Here is a 20,931-nt window from a genome sequence, read left to right as displayed (position 1 = left end):
GATAACAAAACAAGGTAGTGTCCATTGGCCATTTAGGAATTGGATGGCAGAGGGGAAGAAGCTGTTTCTGAATCACTGAGTGTGTGCCTTCAGGCTTCTGTACCTCCTTCCTGATGGTAACAATGTGAAGAGGGCATGCCCTGGATGATGGGGGTCTTTAATAATGGACGCCACCTTTCTGAGGCACCGCTTCTTGAGGATGGCTTGGATACACAGAGACTAGTACCCATGATGGAGCGAACTAATTTTTACAACTTTCTGTAGCTTCTTTTGATCCTGTGCAGTAGCCCTCCTACCAGATGGTGATGCAGCTCGTCAGAATGCTTCCTAGCTCTCTCTGTAGGAGTTTAGGTGACAAACCAAATCTCCTCAAACTCCTAATGAAATACACCCGCCTGCTGCCTTGCCTTCTTTATAGCTGCATTGATATACTGGGGCTAGGTTGGATTCTCAGAAATATCAACACCCAGGACGGTGAAATTGCTCACTCTCTCCACTTGTGCTCCCTCTGAGGATTGGTTTGTGTTTCCTCACCTTGCACTTTCTGAAGTCCACAACGATCTCTCCAGTCTGTCTTGACTGAGCACTGCTGTGATATTTTCCGTGATTAGTAATACTACCCCTCCCCCTTTAATTCCTCTGTGTGCTCCATCACATGCAACACAATGGAACCCGAGAATACTGAGCCGCCAGCAACCATGCCTCACTGAAGACTATAATGTCACTTGTTGATCCATGCCCAAAGCGCATCCACCTTTTGTACATTACTCCTGATATTGAAATATACACAGCTCGTAACATTAGTCCCACCATACTCAAATCTTATGATTCCTGACTTTGTATGTGTGCTTAACATCATCCTTCTCTGCAACCACTCCACAATCTGTCCTGGCACTTAGGTTTCCATCCCACTGCTGTTCTACTTTAAATGCCCCAGATGCAGCACTAGCAAACGTTTGTACTAGGACAGTGGTCCCCAACCTCCAGGCCGTGGACCGATACATTGCCGCGAAGAATGCAGTGTTGCAGTGGTAGTCGGAATGCATGCAGCACATCTTTAAGAAAAAAATCTGAAATAAACAAGCTAATTAATTAGGTGCCGCCCAGCTCATAAATGTCAGCCCAGATCAGAGGCGACGCAATTTACGTGCTGGGTGGGACCTAATTAATTAGCTTGTTTATTTTGGCTTTTTTCTTAAAGATGTGCTGCGTGCATTCCGACTACTGCTGCAACACTGCATTCTTCGCAGCAATGTATCGGTCCACGGCCCCGGAGATTGGGAACCACTGTACTAGGATATTAGTGCCCCTCCAGTTCAGGTACAAACCATCCCTTCTGTACACGTCCCAATCATGTGGCAGCAACTCAATGCATTAAAAACATGCAGACATTGTCAAGAGCTTTAGTTGTTCAGAACAATAGGGAAGAAATGTAATCTAAGTAACTTTGACTGTGGAATGATTGTTGGTGCAAGTATTTCAGATACTGCTGCTCTCCTGAGATCTTCACACACAATAGTGTTGACCAATCATCAACTGGTCTAGGTTAGGCAATTCACTATGCAACTCTAAACTAAAATTTGCATTTTATTGTCTCTGCACAAACATAAATCTAACTGTGTTGACCCCAGGCCAAAATCTTAAAATATGAATTCTGTTTCCTCTGTAGCAAATACTAGCTCAGATAACTCCAATTTCAACACCAAAATAGGGATCTCCTGTTGGCCAAACAGTTGATTCTACTCTCAGCCCCTGGTATGGAGTCTTCCTTGCAATAGATAGCCTCCAGAGTTCTCCCCACTTTAGAGTTGAAGCCCTTCATTTTTATACTCTTTCAAATCAGTTCAAATGTTGTTTCGATCTCGTTGGCTCTAACCTATCTGGCTAAAGTGAGTTAGATTCCCATTGGCTCTAGTCCAAACCACCATCAATTTATTGTGCTTCTACAAGTGACAACTTGTAATTAATGTTTTTGTCCTGAATCAGCCAGGTACTAGGGCTTCATTTACTCAGGTCTGCCGAAGACACTCCTATTCATAAACTTGCATGTTCTATCATACCAAAGGACACCTCACACTTCCTTATTTGGAAATAATCTCCATTTCAGCAGATTATCAGGAATATCACCATGTCCACTTTAAAGCAGTTTGATAGAACTATTCCTGAGCAAAAGCAGTTCACAAGCCAGCTCACAAAATGGAGGTTACTGAACAGCTTTAAAAAATGGCAGCCTCCATTCCTTCAACGACATGGCAAGAACAAAGAATTGGTTTTGCCTACTTCTACTGTTCTTGATCCATTAAAGTTTGATATTTTAACCTACCTTCATTGTCAATATCTTCCCCAGAATTTTCTGGAGATCACACGACTATTTATATGTGTGAGTGAATACAATATAAAAGGGACATCAGCATTCATGACTGCATCAAAAAATACTAATAAAGATACCAGCAAAATAGACTGTAAAACATAGATTAAAATAAGTAATATCAAAACACCAGTGTATTTAAAATCATAAAAGAAACAAGAATATACCTAATTTCATAACATACATCAAGACATTTAACAGCAAATAATAAAATTATAATGAGGTAGCAGTACATAATACTGAAAGACAACATCATGGTATAATGTCAAACAAAATCAACAAAAAGGCTTGGAATGGTATTTAGCACACAAACACTTAAGTTGTTTATGTTGCATTTGAAAAACACATGAAAATACATCGGATAATCCAAACATGGAGGAGAACAATAACAACGTGTGCAGTAATATGAATCCAAGGATATACATTATCATTCAGACACCAGTTTCAAACTTTGCTCCAGAAGAGTGGATTCTGCAAACCTTCATTAGCTAATTCCACATGACCTTTAATAGTCTTGGATAATTCATCCCATTATCTAATAATAGCTTCATTATGGTTAATAACTCTATTCTACTCTGCAGTAAAATATCATTGGGTGGAAAAGCAGTTGGTACATATTTAAGTAAGCCCTCAGCAGTATCTTTGATCTATACATTCAGTTGAAAAGATGGTTTTACAACTGGTTTAGGTAATAATGCCCAGCTAAAACTAAGTCCCTCAAAACATTGAAAACCAGAACAAAGAGTTAATCAAACTGCAAAGTAAAATCCCGTTTTGTAATGTGTGTAACGGTGTAATGGCATCATTCACCAAAGTAAACTTCCAGAATGTCCTGTTATTCATGGGCAAAATAGTTGGAGAGCAATTATCATATGAAAGAAACTTGCAATCTATTAACCCATTCTTAAATAAATCCTCCAGACAAACACAATATTCTTCTTTTTGACAACAGGAAGCTAAGTTCATTGCCTCTGTCGATCCTTACTATTTAATAGCGCAAGTAAGTGGATTAGTAAGTAAAATCCAAACTCTTGATATTTCCCAACATTATGAACCTTGTTTAATAGACATATCTGGTAGTCGCTATGGTAGGGAATATGAAGAACAGCTCAAATAATGGTCCAGACCCATTCTTAGAATTTCTAAGGGGGCGATTTGTCAAGGTGTATTCACTAACGTGACACCCTGGGGTGTTAGTACCAACCCATTCCTTTACCTGTTCATCTGAAATCCAATTGGGAACACTATGGTTCTCTAATTGTAACATGTTAACTGCAATTATAGAAAGTAACCAAGGCGGTTATAGGTCATATAGCATCCTTAGCATATTGAGTAGTTCCATTAGTAACTCTGTCAATAATTTGATTTATCATATCATAAGCTTTTGTCCTATTTCCAACTCCCTAGGTGTTGTTTGCATGTCGAAATAAGCTTTACTCTGCTGTTTCCTCCACCCCATATTATGGGCTGTGACATAATGGGCATCCTTATTAGTGTCAATTAATTGCTGAATCCATTTGTCCTTTAGAATACCATCATACTCAGACTCTGATAAATCTAGCCCAAGCAGGAATTCTAACCCTCTCATTTCTCTCCTGGTTATCAATTTAAAAGATGGAAATCCAATAAAAGAAGCTTTGGTGGTAAGAATTTTCATAAAGCCATTGGGTTAAGACAGAGACCTGTGCTGTTCAGCCATTTTACTTAATATTGTCTTTAAAGTCCTGTTCTTCTGTTCAATTTTTTCACTGGATTGCAGTTATTAAGGGATAGGAAACCTCAGACTTGCCCCAAACAGTCTCAAACAAAATCCTGGCTGTAACCTTAGTGTTGTTTATAGTTGTGAAAGCTTTCCAATTGGTGAAAGTATCTGCTATCACTCAGGTATATTTCAGTCATCCCAGAGATGGAAGTAAAGATTCTACAAAAACAATCTGCTAGATAACCCATGGTTCTTTTAATGGGCATGTGTGTCTTAAAACTGCTTTTCTAGCTGATGTTATTTGGGTTATACTGGGCACAAATCAAGTAATTTTGACAATAATGTTCTATATCTCCTCACATATTTGTCCACCAACACAGATTCTTTGTTTCCATTGCTCTAACTGTTCCTTGATGCCCAAAAATGCCATGGTACCAATAGGTCATCTGGTTTCTTTCACTTTCTTGCACCACAAATCTACCATTGGCAAGTACAATTCCATTCTGTGCCTATATTCCTGGATATTTTCCATACTCTTCAGAATTCTCTCCTCTCTGTACCTTTGCTAACTCCTGATCCTGTTGCTGTGCCTGAACTAAGTCTATAGGTATACTCTTCCAGTTGCTGTGTCATCACCCCCTCTATATCTGGATTCCATTTTACCCTGCATCTTGATTCTAGTTTAGTTAACTCATTGCCCTTCCTGGTCCCTTCTGGAGATGTCTTTAAGTGAGCCTGCACATTAATTTTTTTACTCTGACTGTTTCCTCTTACCTTCTCAAATATATACTTCAACAAGGGTACTGATGGTAAAGGTTTACCATTTGCTGAGACATGACCTCTAGCTTCCCATAACTGTAAGTATTCAGTCAAACTATTACAAACCTGCATTCTATCTGAGTATGTGATTGCTCCTGAAGCATGTCTGTCTGGAAGGCTGACACCAAAATCTGTAGCAGCAAGCTCTGCTGCCTGTGCACTCATTATTTTAGGTAACTTGATTGCAACACTTTTGATCTCTACTCCTTCATCATCCTCTACATATATACCACATCCTGTAGGTGTCTCTCCATCCTGAACTGATGACAATCCATAAACAATGATCCTTAAAGAGGAACTTTATGGTCGCATGACTTTATTTTCCTCTCCTGATTTTTAAGATGGGAATGCATTGTCCATTCCGTACCTGTAAGTGTCAGGTGACAGTAGTACGAGGTTCACCCCGATAAGGTAAATTGTCAATGAGCATGGTTGTACCATTAACTCTTTTAACTGTGACATTATGATCCTGTTATTGCAATGTCCATTGGTCTAGTTGAGTTTGATTGACTGTTCCATTCTTGATATGACCATCCAGCAAAAGCTAAGTTAGAGTATGCTCTGATAAAATGGTGAGTAGATTAAGACCCGTAATATAAGTGAAATGTTTAACAGTGCAAAACACTGCTAATAGATGACACTCACGTGTTATTCATCCTTGTTCTACTGGATTAAGCATTCAATATACAGATGTTTTTAGCTCCAGTAGGGTTTGTGTCTCCTGGATTAACAGAGCTGATACTGTGTTCCTGGTGGCAGCAACCTCCAAAGACAATGGCTCAGAAGGGTTAAGAGCGGCTGCTTTGAAAGGCTAGTTTTAAGATCTGAAACTGCCTTAGTGTGTTCTGGTTTCCATTCCCATGGAACATCTTTCTGCTAGAGCTCCATAAATGGGTAAGCTTTTGCGACAAAGCCATTTATGTGGCCCCTACAATACCCCACCAAACCGAGAAACGACCTCAATCCCCTCATCAGAGGGGAGAGGTAATCTTGCCACTACATCCACCTGCTGTTTACCCATCTTTTGTCTCCCAGGGGTTATGACCACTCCCAAGTAACTAACATGCTGCCTCATGATTTGAGGGTTTTTAGGGTTAACCTTCAAACCCATCTCCTGTAACAGTTGCAGTAGTTCCTTAAGTAATCCATAATGCTACCTTTTGGTCTTTGCCTGTAACAGTAGATCATCTACACATTGATTCAAACACTGGGGAGCTGAAAAAGCTTTCAGCCCATTTGCCAGCCATTGATGGAAAATGGAGGGTGAATTATGAAATTCTTGCGGCAAAACCATCCATGTATACTATTGTCCTTTCCAAGTGAAAGCAAGTGTATATTAACACACTCTTCTCAATGGAATAGATCAAAATACATTACTTGTATCCACTACTATAAATCACATTGCTGTAGTGTTCTACTTAATCATGGTTTGGGACTTGTAACAACAGTAGAGGCAGTTAAAGGAATAACTTTATTCAATTCCTGGTAATCTATGGTGAATCCAACTTCCATTGGATGTTTGAATTGGCTATATGGGTGAATTATTTGAATAATTCTTTCTACACCTGCCTCTGCTTGTTTCAGAAATCCATTTACTTCTGGGGTTTTGGATCAGAGCCCAGTATACATACCTCTCCTTGTATCCTGCCACTGTCCTGTTTGTTTTGCAAACTTTTACCTGGCAATCTAGAACAAATTGTCTGGCTTGCAAGTCCTCCTTCATATATTCTGCCATAACTCACAACCCCCAACAGTATGCATTCTGTTCTCTTATCGTCCTACTGGAATGTCAATAGACCTTCTCTCTGTCAATGTTTAAACTGCAAAATCATACAATTAATTAGATCAAAGCTCAGACCTGCTTTCCTAACAAAATTATTTTCCAGAATATGATTTTGAGCAGTTAGCAAGTTGATGTGCACACTGGAGTGGGGCACACTGTTGTCCCAACTTTATGTTCAGTGATGTAGTTAACTCCCCTACCTGTGAATGTCCAGTAAATCTGTTTTTTTTTAAAAAAGGTATCTTGTATTTCCTAGCTTGGTGCATTGAATATGGATGGGATTAGTATTGTTCAAGAGCCTCCTGTATCCCTAAGAAATTTTATAGGGCAGCCTCCTACGCTAGCTTCTACAGAGTCTAGCCACACCACCCTACTTTGCAGTGCACTCCCACTTATGTGAGGCCTGACACTGTCATTGTGTACTTGGAGTCCCCGTAGGTAACTCTGAATGCAGTTGTGGCTTTTCATCTGCCACATTACATTGGAGGTTACATTGTGGGTAATATGGTTGACATGCCAGTGGCAATGGAGCTTGCCCATTCCCAGTCTGTCTGGGTTGTGGGCAGTCCCTGGCAAAATGGCCTTCATGTCTGCAATTTGGAACATTTCCCTGGGGATCTGGTATTCACAACGGGGTGAACGTAGGCATTCCAATTACATCCCCCTCTAATAGGTGGTGCTATTGAGTGTGATGGCGGCATACCCCAATAGTAACCCTGTCTCCCTTATTTTTCCCCTGCACATCTGGTTTCTTTTCAGTGGCCATTATAGGACCCTGTTTCCCCTTATCCTTGGTATTTTTCTCCGCATACTCATATCATCCTTCTTAGGACTTGTTTGGGATCAAACATTTCACCCACTCTTCTGTTCTCCTTAGTACCGAGTGATATCAAGGTCCTCAGCCAGTTACTACTCTGTCGTTAAGTCAAGTTCCACTGGCTAAAGTGAGAGCATAAACACTTGGGGGGGGGGGGGTGGCAGCGGGAATGGTCAACAATTTCATCGCAAATGCAGAGGGGTCCTCCCCTTCTGCTGTCTGCACGTGTCTCCACCAGGTCATCTCTAAGTCCCTTCTGCTTCTAATCTAGCTTTCTGTAAATCGGGCTTTATGCCTGTTCCTCCAGCGGGGCTGAGGGTAACACTGAAGTTAGTCACAGAAGGGTTAACTTCTTCTCTACTTTATCTGAACTGGATTATCCTGTGCTGCTGCATGCACTGGAAAGGATCGAGAATCGCCTCCCAGCCAACACTTGGGTATATTTGTAGCTATAGCACTTAATTGGGCTACGTCAAAAGGGATAGAATAGTGACACAATCAGTACCCCTGTTTCCGGTGCCCCCTGTTATTGTTGGCACCACTGAGGCAGTGGGTGTTGAAGGCTTCACTCCTCTTGAAAAAATCCATAGGGAGGCAAGCCACCCCCCCAATCATCCTCACTATTATAGTGCGTCACCTCGTACGCCAATCAACATCTCCATCATCGTCATCCTCGCACCAAAAGCTGCAAAGTTAACTCTCTGAGCTGAGAGTTGACTGGGTAGTTTTTTGATCTGTTTTATACACTTGGTGTGATCAGCACTTTTTTTCCTCAGCTGCTGATTTTTATACAATGTTCATTGCAGACTGTAAACCCTGACACTACTTTTCCATTTTTCTACTTCAATATTCACCCTTTTACATTGTTCTTTACTTTTCTCTTGTCAGTCATTCACACTGAGCCTGAAATTGACCAGTGGATCAAATTCAACTGACCCTGCTCCATCAATTTTCCTTTCTTCCTCTCTCCAACTCTTCCCTGCACTTACACAATTCCTCTGCCGGTTTCTGTTTTGCTTTCTCCATATCAATTTGATCTTGCAGCATACATCCCATTATAACAGTTTTTTAAAATCCCTTGTAATTTCTTTGATTTCTTTTCACTAACTGCTCTCTGCAATGCATCCCCCAGGACCCCGACCCTCCGCTCTCAACCTTTCCTATCTACTGTTCATAGTCAGGTCATTTCCTTAGTAATAACAATGAAAATGAACCCTCCAGTCCTCCAAATCTCCTGGGTTCTTCTTGGCTTTTCCTTTTCCCATTTTAATATCCTAACCTAGTAGGCCGTTCAACTCAAAATGAAGTCCCAGGCCTCTTCTTTCTTTTCAAGCACACCCCAGGACACCAAAATCTATTGACCGATCATCAACTGGTCTAGGCTAGGCAATTCACGACATAACTCTTAATTAATCCAAGTGTGCACATTATCATTTCTGCCCAAACATCAACATAACTGTGTTGACCCCAGGCTAACAACTTAAAAGATGAATTCTGCTGTTTATCCCTGCACCAATACTCACTCAGACCACTCCTCCAATTTATAAAACCAAAATGTTGTTGTTCGTCCTTCGTAGTCGAAGACGACCATGGCTTCAAAGTCAAATGGGAGATTGGTTGCTGTGGGTTCGGAGGTGACTGATGAGGCCAATCCGGGCCCTGAAGGCTCGCCCACATGTGGGACACAAGTGGGTGGGTGCTGTCGTGGCAGTGGATGCTGCTCGGACCTTGTGCACAGCATGCTTTCGTTGCACTTCGATGATGCGCCTGACTTCAGTTGCACGGGCTCCTGTGGTGATCTTGCTGCGCCAAGCTGGACGGTCGAGGGCAAGCGTCTCCCACGTGTTGATGTCGACACCCAGGCCTTTGAGGGACGCTTTGAGGCAGTCTTTGTAACGTTTCTTCTGCCCCCCGACTGAGCGCTTGCCCTGACACAATTCTCCGTACAGCAGCTGCTTAGGCAATCAGCTGTCTGGCATTCTGACCACATGTCCAGCCCACCTGGCTTGGGCTTTCAGCAGGAGGGTGTAGACGCTGCAGAGCCCAGCTCGTTCCAGGATTTCCGTGTCGGGGACTTTGTCCTGCCACCGGATGTGGAGGAGTCTGCGGAGACAGCTCAGGTGAAAGTGGTTGAGCTGTTTGGCGTGTCTGCTGTAGACAGTCCAGGTCTCGCTGGCGTAAAGGAGGGTGGTAAGGACCACTGCACAGTAGGCCTTCAGCTTGGTGGTAAGGCTGAGTCCGCTCCGCTCCCAGACGTTCTCACGGAGTCTCCCAAAGGCGGCGCTGGCTTTAGCAATCCTGTTGTTGACCTCAGCATCTATGTTCACTGCGCGAGAGAGTATGCTGCCCAGGTAGGTGAAGTTGTCGACTGCCTGGAGGCTCTGGCCCTTCACCGTGATGCGCGGCTCCTGGTATGGCTTTCCTGGGGCAGGCTGGTACATAACTTCGGTCTTTTTGATGCTGATAGTGAGACCGAAGTTGTCGCAGGCTTGTGAGAAGCAATCTTTTTCACTCTGCATCTCCTGCTCCGTGCTGGCGTTCTCTGATGACAGTCTCTCGCACCTTTGTAACTGCCTGCAGGTGCCTAAGATTGAACAACCTGCCGTCAGTCCTGTACCTGACCAAAATAAGAGATCACCCATTGGCCATACAATTGATCCATCTACTCTCAGCCCCTGGCATCAGGGATCTTCTTTGCAATAGTTACCCTTCAGAGTTTTCATCACTTTTACATTTGAAACCCTTCGTTCTTATACTCTTTCTTTATCAGTTCAAATGTTGTGTTTCGATCTCTAACCTATCTGGTTTATATGTATCAGATTCCCATTGTTTCCAGTCCAAGCAGCATCGATTTATTACTCTTTTGCAAGTGACAACTTGTAATTAATGACTGTTTTGTATCAGCAGGCTACTACTAGGGTCAAGTTTCTCAGGCCAGACACCCTATTCATAAACCTGCAAGTTCTATTGTACAATTAACTTCATTTTTTGGAAATAATCTCTAGTTTAGCAGATTACCAGGAGCATTGCTGTGTCCATTTTTAAAATAGTTTGACAAAGCTTTTGCTGAGAACAACAGTTCACAAGACAGCTCACAAAATGGAGATTACAGAGCAGCTTCACAAAATGGCAGCCTCCATTTCTTCAACCACATGGCAAGAACAAAAAGACGAGCAACACACAAAATTCTGGAGGAGCTCAGCAGGTCAGGTAACATCTATGGAAAAGAGTACAGTCGATGTTTCGGGCTGAGACCCTTTATCAGGACTGGAGAAGGTTCTCGGCCCAAAACATCAATTGTACTCTTTTCTATAGGTGCTGCCTGGCCTGCTGAGTTCCTCCAGCATTTTATGTGTGTTTACTGTGATTTCCAGCATCTGCAGATTTTCTCTTGTTTATGATTGGGCTGCTACACAGCCAAGCCTCTTCCACAGTTGCCTACCCTGAAGAAGTTTAAATTTTCTCTTTGGCAGTTCAGTGAAACCTCTCACAGCCTCCTCTCATGTGATCTCTGTTGTCTTCCAACTCTTCGACTGTGTACTCACCCAGGCACATAACCATTTTTTTTTTCATCCAGTCCTGATGAATGGTCTCAGCCTGAAATGTCAACTGTTTACTCTTTTCCATAGATGCTCCCTGGCCTGCTGAGTTCCTTCAGCATTTTGTGTGTGTTACTTGGATTTCCAGCATTTGTAGATTTTCTATTGTTTGTGGAAGAACAAAAAGATATCTGGTTTGTCTAATTCCACTGTCCTTGACCTATTTAAGTCCGATGTTTTCTTCCATATTTAATTTCTTCTAGAGTTTACAGAGAATGGTGCAAAAGTTTAAAAAAAAATATCCAGTGAGTGGCAGTTCTGTGGATGAAAAGGTTTTGTTAATGGAAAAGGTCAGAGGAGTATGGCCAGACTGTTTCAAGTTGACAGGACAGAGACAGTAACTCAAATAACCATGCTTTACAACAGTGGTGTCCAGAAGAGCATCTCTGAATGCATATGTCAAACCTTGAAGTGGATGGGCAATAGTAGCAGAAGACTATAAACATGCACTCAGTGATCACTTTCTTGGGTACAAGAGGTTCATAAAAAAAAAAGTCAGTGTATATTTTTGAAATCTAGGAGCTGATTTTAGGATTGTATTTGGACTGCTGTATATTTCTTTTGGATAGGGAATTACAAGATTGTGATCTTGTAAACATTCAACAAAATTTCTTGGGTCAGTGTGGTGTGTGACTTTCAGAGATTATGCAGATATTGCTTTTTCCATTCGCCTGCTGCTTGACCTAAATGCTTAAAGTACTAGAACCTAAGCATTTCTGAAATGCTTTTGAAATGCCTTGTCCATCTGCCTTCGTACATCTTAGAAGTGGCACGATAAGTCTAAGAGGATAATGAAGGGAAACTTCTTCATGCAGAGGGTCATGAGAGTGTGGAATGAGCTGCCGGAGCAGGTGGTGCATGTAAGCTCGATTTCAGTGTTTGAGATGTTTGGGTAGGGTCTTGGATTGTAGGGGTATGGTTAGCTATGGTCAAGGTGCAGGTTGATGAGGCTAGGCAGTTTAAACAATTCAGCATCTTCTCTGTGGGCTCAAGGGCCTATTTCTATGCTGTAATTTTCTAGGATTCTGTCTGTTGATGGAGTGATTGACTATCCAGTCAGTGCTTATCTTGCCCTGGATAGGAGAGAGAAGGTGGATTGTGGAATTAATTAAGGGTGGTAGGGAGAGTACCAATAGGAGAGGGAGGTTTCCATCATCTTCAGTCCTTTGTCAACTCCCAGCCTCTGTTTAAAATTTACACTCTCACCTGCTCGTTACTCCTCCTCATAGGAATCAATCCAAGAGCTTGATAGTTCTTGCTCCGCCCCTTCCATTCTGCGCAGGTGAAGGGTCTTGACCCAAGTGGTTAACTGTCCATTTCCCTCCGTAGATGCTGGCTGATCCTTTGAACTTATTTTATTAATAAATAAAGGACAGGCCTTTCCTGCTCACTGAGCTATGGCATCCAGCAACCCACCAATTCAATCCTAGCCCAATCACTGGTCAGTTTACAATGACCAATTTACTTGCCTGTCTTTGTCTTTCACCTGTTACGTCTTTGGACCATGGGAGGAAACTGGAGTACCCAGAGGAAACCCACAATCTTCACAGGAAGAACTTGCAAACCTTCTTACGGAGGACGCCGGAATTGAACTTCGAACTCCAACACCTGGAGTTCGCACTAATCCACCATGGTGCCGAGCAACTTGCTTAATTTTTCTCCTATATAGTATTGAACTACTGGAGGATGGTTGAGTGGCATTTGTTTCAGTATGGACAATATTTTAGAACTCGCCTAACGTGCTTTGTCGGAAGAGGAGAGGCTTGGTGAATCAGGAAGCAGGTTGCTGAGTGGAAAATATTCGGTTTTTGTGTTCTTGTATTTGAGTGGCTGATTCAGTTAAAGTTATTGGTTAGTTATGACTTGCAGAATGTTCATGATTGAATTATTGAGGTTGAGCATCCTAGGGAGGCGGTTAAATTCTTAGTGCTGGTCTCGCAGTCATGTGATGTGCTCTTTTCAACCATTAATCAGCCCAAATGTCAGGTTGTTCTGCGTGAGTGCATGGATTGTTTCACTATTTAAAGAGCAGCAATGGAATTTCACAGGCATTCCTACTTCTGACCTTGTGATCAAGGAGGTCATTGATAAGCCAGTTAATCTGGGAACAGAGCTCTGTGGAGCTCAGGCAGTGTTGTTCTTCAATAACCACAGCCATCATCCTTTGTTAAATACATTCCTAGCTTGTGGAACGATTTCAGTCGTAATTTCTCAGTCACCTTTATGAGAGGACTTTTTTGCCTCTATTGCCCTGTGCATTCTTGCAGTTATGACAAAATTATATTTGCCATGTTTACGGTTTGTGCAAATACTTAATTTGTCTTTAGTGGTTATTGTGGTGTGTGAAAATTTAAGGAAAACCTAATTTCCCCACACATGACTTCTCAACTTTGCATCATTTATTATTCACTCTGGAGTTTGCATGTGTGCTCTTAGAGTACCTCATGGAGACATACCCTTAACTTCATTCCAATTTGCCTGTTAATCATTTGCATCCAGGCTAGAAACATAGCCAAACGGTATAGTTGTTGTAATCTCCCAGGCAGAATTTGCTTGGCTGGACAGTGAGAACTATAACACTGAGCAGGGGTTTTCTTCACTGTGGGGGGAGGTGGGTGGGCAGAGGCTCCCAGTAGCATCATTAACCCGAACTGTTTCACTTCACTCCAGAAGGCAGCGATTACCTTCTGATAAGTGATTAATAATGTTGTGGAAGACCTTGCTCTTCATGTGTAAACATAGATAACTAGTGGGGGTGCTGAGAAAAAACAGATGTTAACAAGCTAAAACCCTGTTTCCAGCTACATTTGGCATTGTAGATTTTGTTATGCTGTATCACAACAAGCCTTAGTGTAATATTATTTTATATTGTCTTTTCTCTTTGATAGGGCTTGGAGAATTCAGCCTGTGTTCTGCGTAACTTGTCCTATCGCCTATATGAAGAAATCCCAGCATATTACCAGGACCGATTGGAGGGTCCTGGCAGGAATGACAGAAATGAAAAGAATGGCGATATTGTGGGATGTTTCACACCTCAGAGTCGGAAAGCTAAAGAGGTGAGAGAGTTGTATTTCTCTTCTGAAGGTCGTGCAACTATTTGGCCTACTTACTGGCCTACCACTGCCGTATGGGGCAACACTGTAGGTCCTCCATCTCTGGAGAGAAGGATTCTTCATTGCTGTTTCCATAACAATTGTTTTTTGACCTCTTAGGGTTGTAGGCCCTGATCTGAACCCTGAATCTGGAGGAACAGTGGACCATTCTTAGTCTGGCCTCTACCCTTTGACCTGTTGGGCATGGATGACCCTACCAAGAGCCAAAGCACAAGGCCCTGGCTCCAGCCAACGTAGCTCTAAGCAATAAAGTCAATTCAATTCAGTTTTCTGGGTCATTGAGGCATGCAAGCCTGCAAACCTTATGACATGGTTGCAGTCTTCCTGGAGGAACTATTTGACATGCACTAGCCTTTTCCATCTTTCAATAATTCTCTGCTCTTTCTGCCCGTGATGAGATGGGGGTGCAAAAAAAAAACTTTGCTAGTTCTAACTAACAACAAAATTTCTGGCTAAATGTTGCATTAAGTTAGAACCAAAACATATACGTATGTGCACATCTATATGTAACTTTATTTTCTTAGATCAATACAGACACGGCAATATTTTCTGAAGTATCAAAAAATCCAAAAGGAATTGAGTGGCTGTGGAACCCGGCCATAGTGAAAATGTACAGCAAACTCTTGGAGAATAGTCAGCACAGCCAGCAGACAACTGAAGCTGCCTTGGGAGCTCTGCAGAATATTACAGCAGGAGACGGTCGGGTAAGGGAACATCCTTGTAGCTTATACATTTAAAAGTTGGCTAAGCTGAAACATACTGTATATAAGACAAGTGTTCCCATTTAGCTCCTCATAATTTATTACTGGGTTTGGCCACACCATGTGTGGGAGGCATGTGTTGTGGGCATGGTTTCTCTTCCGTTTCACTATTCTGTACTACTTAATGAAACCTGGCTGTGTATGGCATGTCCTGGTACTGGACAGCAGAGGCATGTGCCCATCTGAATCACTATTGGAGCAGTGATGTGGGTGATAACTCTGCAATGGGGAGAATTTAATCCTCACCACAGTGGGCTCAACAGCAGTTCTTGAATTTCCTGTAAGCCATCTTTCTGTTGATTTTGTGGTTTGGCCCACTGATTGCAGGATTCGGGATATTGAGTGCTGTCTCTTTATGTAACAGCGTAGCAAGGTCTGGAAAATAAGGGAGTTAAATGGTTCCTTGTCAGTTTTACAAAGGACAGTGTACTTTATCGGACAAGATGCCTATTACAATAAGAGAATATTGGTAACTTCAATTTCCAGAGGATCCTGGATTTCTGGTTCAGAATTGTGCCTAACTTTATACCTCTGAATTTTTAGTGGGCTTCTGTGATAAGTCGGATAACAATGGATCAAGACCGAACATTGTTCACGCTTATTGACCTTTTGAAGAACAGTAACAATAACATATTAAAATCCTTGACTGGCCTACTTCGAAATCTTACCATACATGCAAAGAACAAGGAAGATGTCTGTGAGTAACTGCAGCCTTGGATTGAAACTTGTTTATTCTATTTGTGTAAATAAGAGTGATAACTGGTCGTCATATTCTTCTGAGGCAAAACAAGGAAAAAAAAATCTGGCTACATCTGTATTTCAGCTCTTTTCACAGAAGTTTCCTTGTACAGTGCAAAGGGTCCTGCTTGTCTGTGCTTTCCAAACATGTCTGCCAATTCTTTCTTATCATGTACTGTACCTGTCCATTGCCCCTTTTAAATACAGCTAATGAATCTGCCTGCACTTTTATTCCTAGCAGAGTATTGCAGGCAAGAAGCAGTTACTTTATTTGGCGGGGGTGGAACCTGAATCATTGTTTTTTAAATTCATTTATTCCACTAGTTCACAACCCTTCTGGCAATGGAAGTGACCACTCCCCACTGCTTCCCTTCTCCACCTCCCCTCCGTCCCCTGTTATTGGTGACCCAGTCTTTTACAAAGGGTCATTTTGATTTTCTTACCCTTTGTACTCAGTGCTTCCCTACTGCTTAGATCTTGTATGATTTTTTTAAACCATGTTATTAACAAAGAATGAACAGGTAATCTTTGTTCTTATAGCCCGTTTAAATTGTCCCCACTTATTTGTATAACATGAATGCACTTTTAAGTTCTTGCCATTAAATTCCATGCACTCCTTCCACCTGCCCTCGTTTCCTTAATATCCTCCTCACCGTTCATGACATTTGGACATTTTGTGCCAAGTTTGGAAATTGTGGTACTGTACACCCAAGTATACAATAAATGCTTCAGAAGCCGTAGTGCTAGTTATAATTCCTGTGGAGCCTCCCTGCACATTTCCATCTAGTCTGAAAAACAACCTTGAAACTGATTGCTGAAGAACCACTGCAAAATATTCACGAACAGAATGCTGATAACATCAGAAGACAGAGAAACAGAATTAGGTCAGGGATACTTCCCTGGAACTGAAAAAGACATTGTTTAAATTTGTGAAAGTGGGGGATTGGCTGTGATAAGTGCAGAATTATCAACATATATAATTTCATCATTCTGTTCCAACTTTTTTTTAAATACAAACAATTTGAAACACAGTAAATTGAAAGCAAAGTCCTTGCACATCTGGAAAAGAAAGTTTACAGTGAAGGAGTAGTTACCTGAAAGTATTATCAAAGCAGTAAGCCCAGAGGTTTACAATGGGCTGTGTTGGTCCTTTAAGAGAACTGAGAAAATAGACTGTTCCATCCATCCAATGAAGGGACAGTGCCAGGATAATCCCCAGGACTATGACCTTTCCATTGAATGGAAACCTAAGCAGTATACTTTTAACACAGCCACTCGCCTTTAGCTGGCTGAACTCATTCTTGCATTGAAAACTTCTTTAACTCCACTCACTTTCAAGGCTTTAGCTATGGGAGCTTGGTCATTGGTCATGATCTTTCAAGAATCACTTGATTCTGACATGGTCCTGGAGGAGTAGAAGATTGCAAATGTAACTCCACTCTTTAAGAAGGGAGGAAGGCAAAAGAAAGGAGATTATAGGGTAGTTAGCCTAACCTCAGTGGTTTGGAAAGTGTTGGAGTCTATTATAAGAATGAGGTTTCAAGGTACTTGGAGACTAATGATAAAATAAATTAAAGTCAGCATGGTTTCTGTAAAGGGAAATCTTGCCTGACAAATTTGTTGGAGTTCTTCAGGAAAGTAACAAGCAGGGTGGACAAAGGAGAGATAGTGGATGTCACTTACTTGGATTTTCAGAAGGTGTTTGATAAGGTGCCATACATGAGGCTGCTTGACAAGATAAAATCTTATTGCATTACAGGAAAGATACTGGCAAAGATAGCAGATTGGCTGACAGGCAGGATGCAGCGAGTGTGAATAAAAGGTACCTTTTCAGGTTGGCTGCTGGTGGCTAGTGGTGTTCCTCGGGACAGTTTTGAGACCACTGCTTTTCAAGTTGTTTGTCAATTATTTAGAAAATGGAATTAATGGCTTTGTGGCAAAATTTGCAGATGATGCGAAGATAGGTGGAGGGGTAGGTAGTGCTGAGGAAGCAATGCGATTGCAGCAGGACTTAAACACATTGGAAGAATGGGCAAAAAGTTGGCAGATGGAATATAGTGTTGGGAAATGTATGATAATGCATTTGGTAAAAGGAACAATAGTGCAGACCATTATCGAAATGGGGAGAAAGCTGAAACATTAGAAGTGCAGAGGGACTTGGGAGTCCTTGTGCAAGACTCCCAGAAGGTTAATTTACAGGTTGAGTCTGTGGTAAAGAAGACAGATGCAATGTTGTCATTTATTTCAAGAGGAATAGAATATAAAAGCAAGGAGATAATGCTGAGCCTTTATAAGACACTAGTCAGTTGGAGTATTGTGAACAGTTTTGGGTCCCATATCTCACAAAAGATGTGCTGTCATTGGAGAGAGTCCAGAGGAAGTTCACAAGGATGGTTTAGGGAATGACAGGGTTAACATATGAGGAGTGTTTGGTGGCTTTGGGCCTGTACTCACTGGAATTTAGAAGAATGCACGGGGATCTCATTGAAACCTACTGAATGTTGAAAGGACTAGATAGGGTGGATATGGAGAGGATGTTTCCTATGCTAGGGGTATCCAGAGTTAGTGGGCACAGCCTCAAAACTGAAGGGCGATCCTTTAGAACAGAGGTAACGAGGAATCTTTTAACCGCAGAGTAGTAAATCTGTGGAATGGTCTGCCACAGACTGCCATGTGTATATTTAAGGCGGAAGTTGATTGTATACTGATCGGTCAGGGGATCAAAGGATATGGTGAGAAGGCAGGTGCATGAGGTTGAGTGGAGTCTGGCATCAGCCATGATGGAATGGTGCAGCAGACTTGATAGGCAGAATGGCCTATTTCTGGCTTATGGTTTTATGGTCTAACTTGCATGTGCCTGAGCTATTCCTGCCTTTTAGTAGATATGTGGAACAGTTTTTAGTTCTGTCCTATTCATGTCTCCTTATGTGGAGCAGTTTTTAGTTCTGTCCTATTCATGTCTCCTTTGTATATTACGTTGATAACAGGAGCAGAATTAGGCCATTCGGCCCATTGAGTCTGCTCTACCTTTTACTTTCCCTCTAAACCCCAATTTCTTGATTTCTCCCTGTAACCTATGACACCCTTACTAATCAACAATCTATCAACTTCTGTTTTAAATATACCCAGTAGTTTGTCCTTCACAGCCATCTGTGGCAATGAATTCCACAGATTCACCACCCTCTGGCTAAAGAAATCCCTCTTCATCTCTGTTCTAAAGGGACCTTTTTTGGAAGTGCTTCCTGCACTTGTATGTAAATTACAGTACAGTTGCTGCTAATTTCCACTCTGCTGTCATATGTAATAGTTCATATCTGTCCTCTCTTTCTTGATACCTCTTTGACAGGGAATGTCATCCACTTTTAGCATTCTGAAAGGACCATTGCCCCTACTTAACTCTTCCATCTCCACAATCCATATCCTTTGGCGTGGCACATTTCTACGCAGGGATGAAGAGATATATCTCCATTATCTCTCTTCTTTCCACCATCTGGGACCCAAACAGCCCTTCAGGGTAAAGCAGTGGTTCACTTTCACTTCCACTTCCAACTTAGGTCACCAATGTGGTTTCGTCCACACTAGAGAAAGCAAATGCGAGATTGGGTGACTGCTTGGCAGAAGCTTTCCTGCATTCAGTCTACAAGGGTTGACTTTGACCTTTGAGCTTCTATTTGCATGTGAATTAATTCTCTGTTCCTCATCCACTCTGACTTCTGTTTTAAGCCTCCTCTATTCTTATCCAATGATGCCCAGCATACATGTGAGTAACTACCTCATCTTTCCATTAGGCATGTTTCAGTCCTTGGGACTTGATGTTGAAGTTTATAATTTCAGGTTGTCCTTTCCACACTTTTTTATACACAGATGTGGTCCTACTTTTGTTTCAATTTATTATGTTTCAAATTGTTTCTCTACCAATTTTAAAGTAATTGTTATCTTGACAACATTGGTCTGTAGCTCATGACAAACATCCCCTCATTTCTATTTGCCTTCACTCTGCAGCTTTAAAACAAGTTTATCTCTCTCTGTTTTGATGAATGCATCTTTCACTCTCTTCTATTAATTAACCAATTTGCTGCCCATTCTGTCCCTTTATTCCATGGCTTTGATAATGATGACACCTATGATGAGGCACCTATTAAATGCCCTTCAGAAATCACTATATGCCACATCAAGCACATTTCCATCACCAAACCTACTTTCATCAAATAAAAAAGCAAGTTTAACAAATTTGTGGCTTTGTTTTTAATATATGTCCAAGTAAATTCTAATTGCATCCCTGATTATAGTTTCTAGGACTTTTTGCTGTACATGAACTTGTCTAGACTACAGTTAATAGATTTTTCCCTCAACCCTTTTTTTGAGTAAATGTGTAATATTTCCAGTTTACCAAACTTGGTCTCCACCCCTGACTCTCTTGGTTCAAAATTGTGCCTTGTACATCTGAGTACAAGTGATTATTAAGCTGGAAGAAAGTACAGTTCTTTAATATATCAACTGTATTTTCTATAGCAATCAAAATCATTGGACCTCTCCTGAATAAATTACCAGAGGATATTAACTACTCTTCACCGTCGGATGAAGTGGCTGCTAATATTTGCATGATACTCAACAGTCTAGTAGTCGGGACTGCTGAAGCACCCAGACAAATTGTGAACCGTAATGGATTAAGAAAGATCATGAACATTAAAGAGAGAAGAGATTGGTAAGTAAATAAACATCATATGTTAAAATTATATTTTAATTTTCTCTTGGCAGTAAATTTAAATCAAAATATCAATTTTGATGGGGAGTTAGGTTGAGAAAATTGCAAACCTTGTGTGTCTTGTTCAGGGGGACACATTTATCACACTTCTGAATTTCAATGTACAGAGTTCAAGTGCAATTTGCACTTGTGATGAACTAAAATAAAGCGAGATGTGTAATTTTCAGTCTTGATGTCAAAGAGCATCATGTATACCTTAATAAAAAACAATTATTGTATTGGCTGATTGATCGGCAACTGAATTGCTTGTCAGGGAGTTTAGCTAGAGTTGTGATGAATTTAGATCATTAATACATTAGAGCAGCAACATGAAGTACAATACATACCTTTCTTTACAGTCATGCCATCAAACAAATGCATTCTGTTTACCACTGAGAGTGGTTCTCAGTGCACCTATTGAGTGGCTGAGAGCCCCTCGTTGTCAGTGGCAGCAGGACCTTGAATGCGGTCCTTCTCTAGAAAACAC

General features: G+C 41.5%; 1 protein-coding gene across 1 annotated transcript in view; it reads left to right on the top strand.

Annotated features, from left to right (window-relative positions):
- LOC140205502 (plakophilin-3-like) overlaps positions 1-20,931 on the top strand; it is a 74,221-nt gene that overhangs the window by 40,774 nt on the left and 12,516 nt on the right. Inside the window, exons 8-11 of the mRNA XM_072273115.1 lie at positions 13,977-14,144; positions 14,726-14,905; positions 15,506-15,659; positions 20,213-20,405. Coding sequence (XP_072129216.1) covers positions 13,977-14,144; positions 14,726-14,905; positions 15,506-15,659; positions 20,213-20,405 — 695 coding nt within the window. The remainder of the gene's footprint in view (positions 1-13,976; positions 14,145-14,725; positions 14,906-15,505; positions 15,660-20,212; positions 20,406-20,931) is intronic.

The sequence above is a fragment of the Mobula birostris genome, chromosome 11 (genome assembly GCF_030028105.1).
Source record: "Mobula birostris isolate sMobBir1 chromosome 11, sMobBir1.hap1, whole genome shotgun sequence".
Lineage (NCBI taxonomy): Eukaryota > Metazoa > Chordata > Chondrichthyes > Myliobatiformes > Myliobatidae > Mobula > Mobula birostris.
This window is presented reverse-complemented; position numbering and strand designations above follow the sequence as displayed.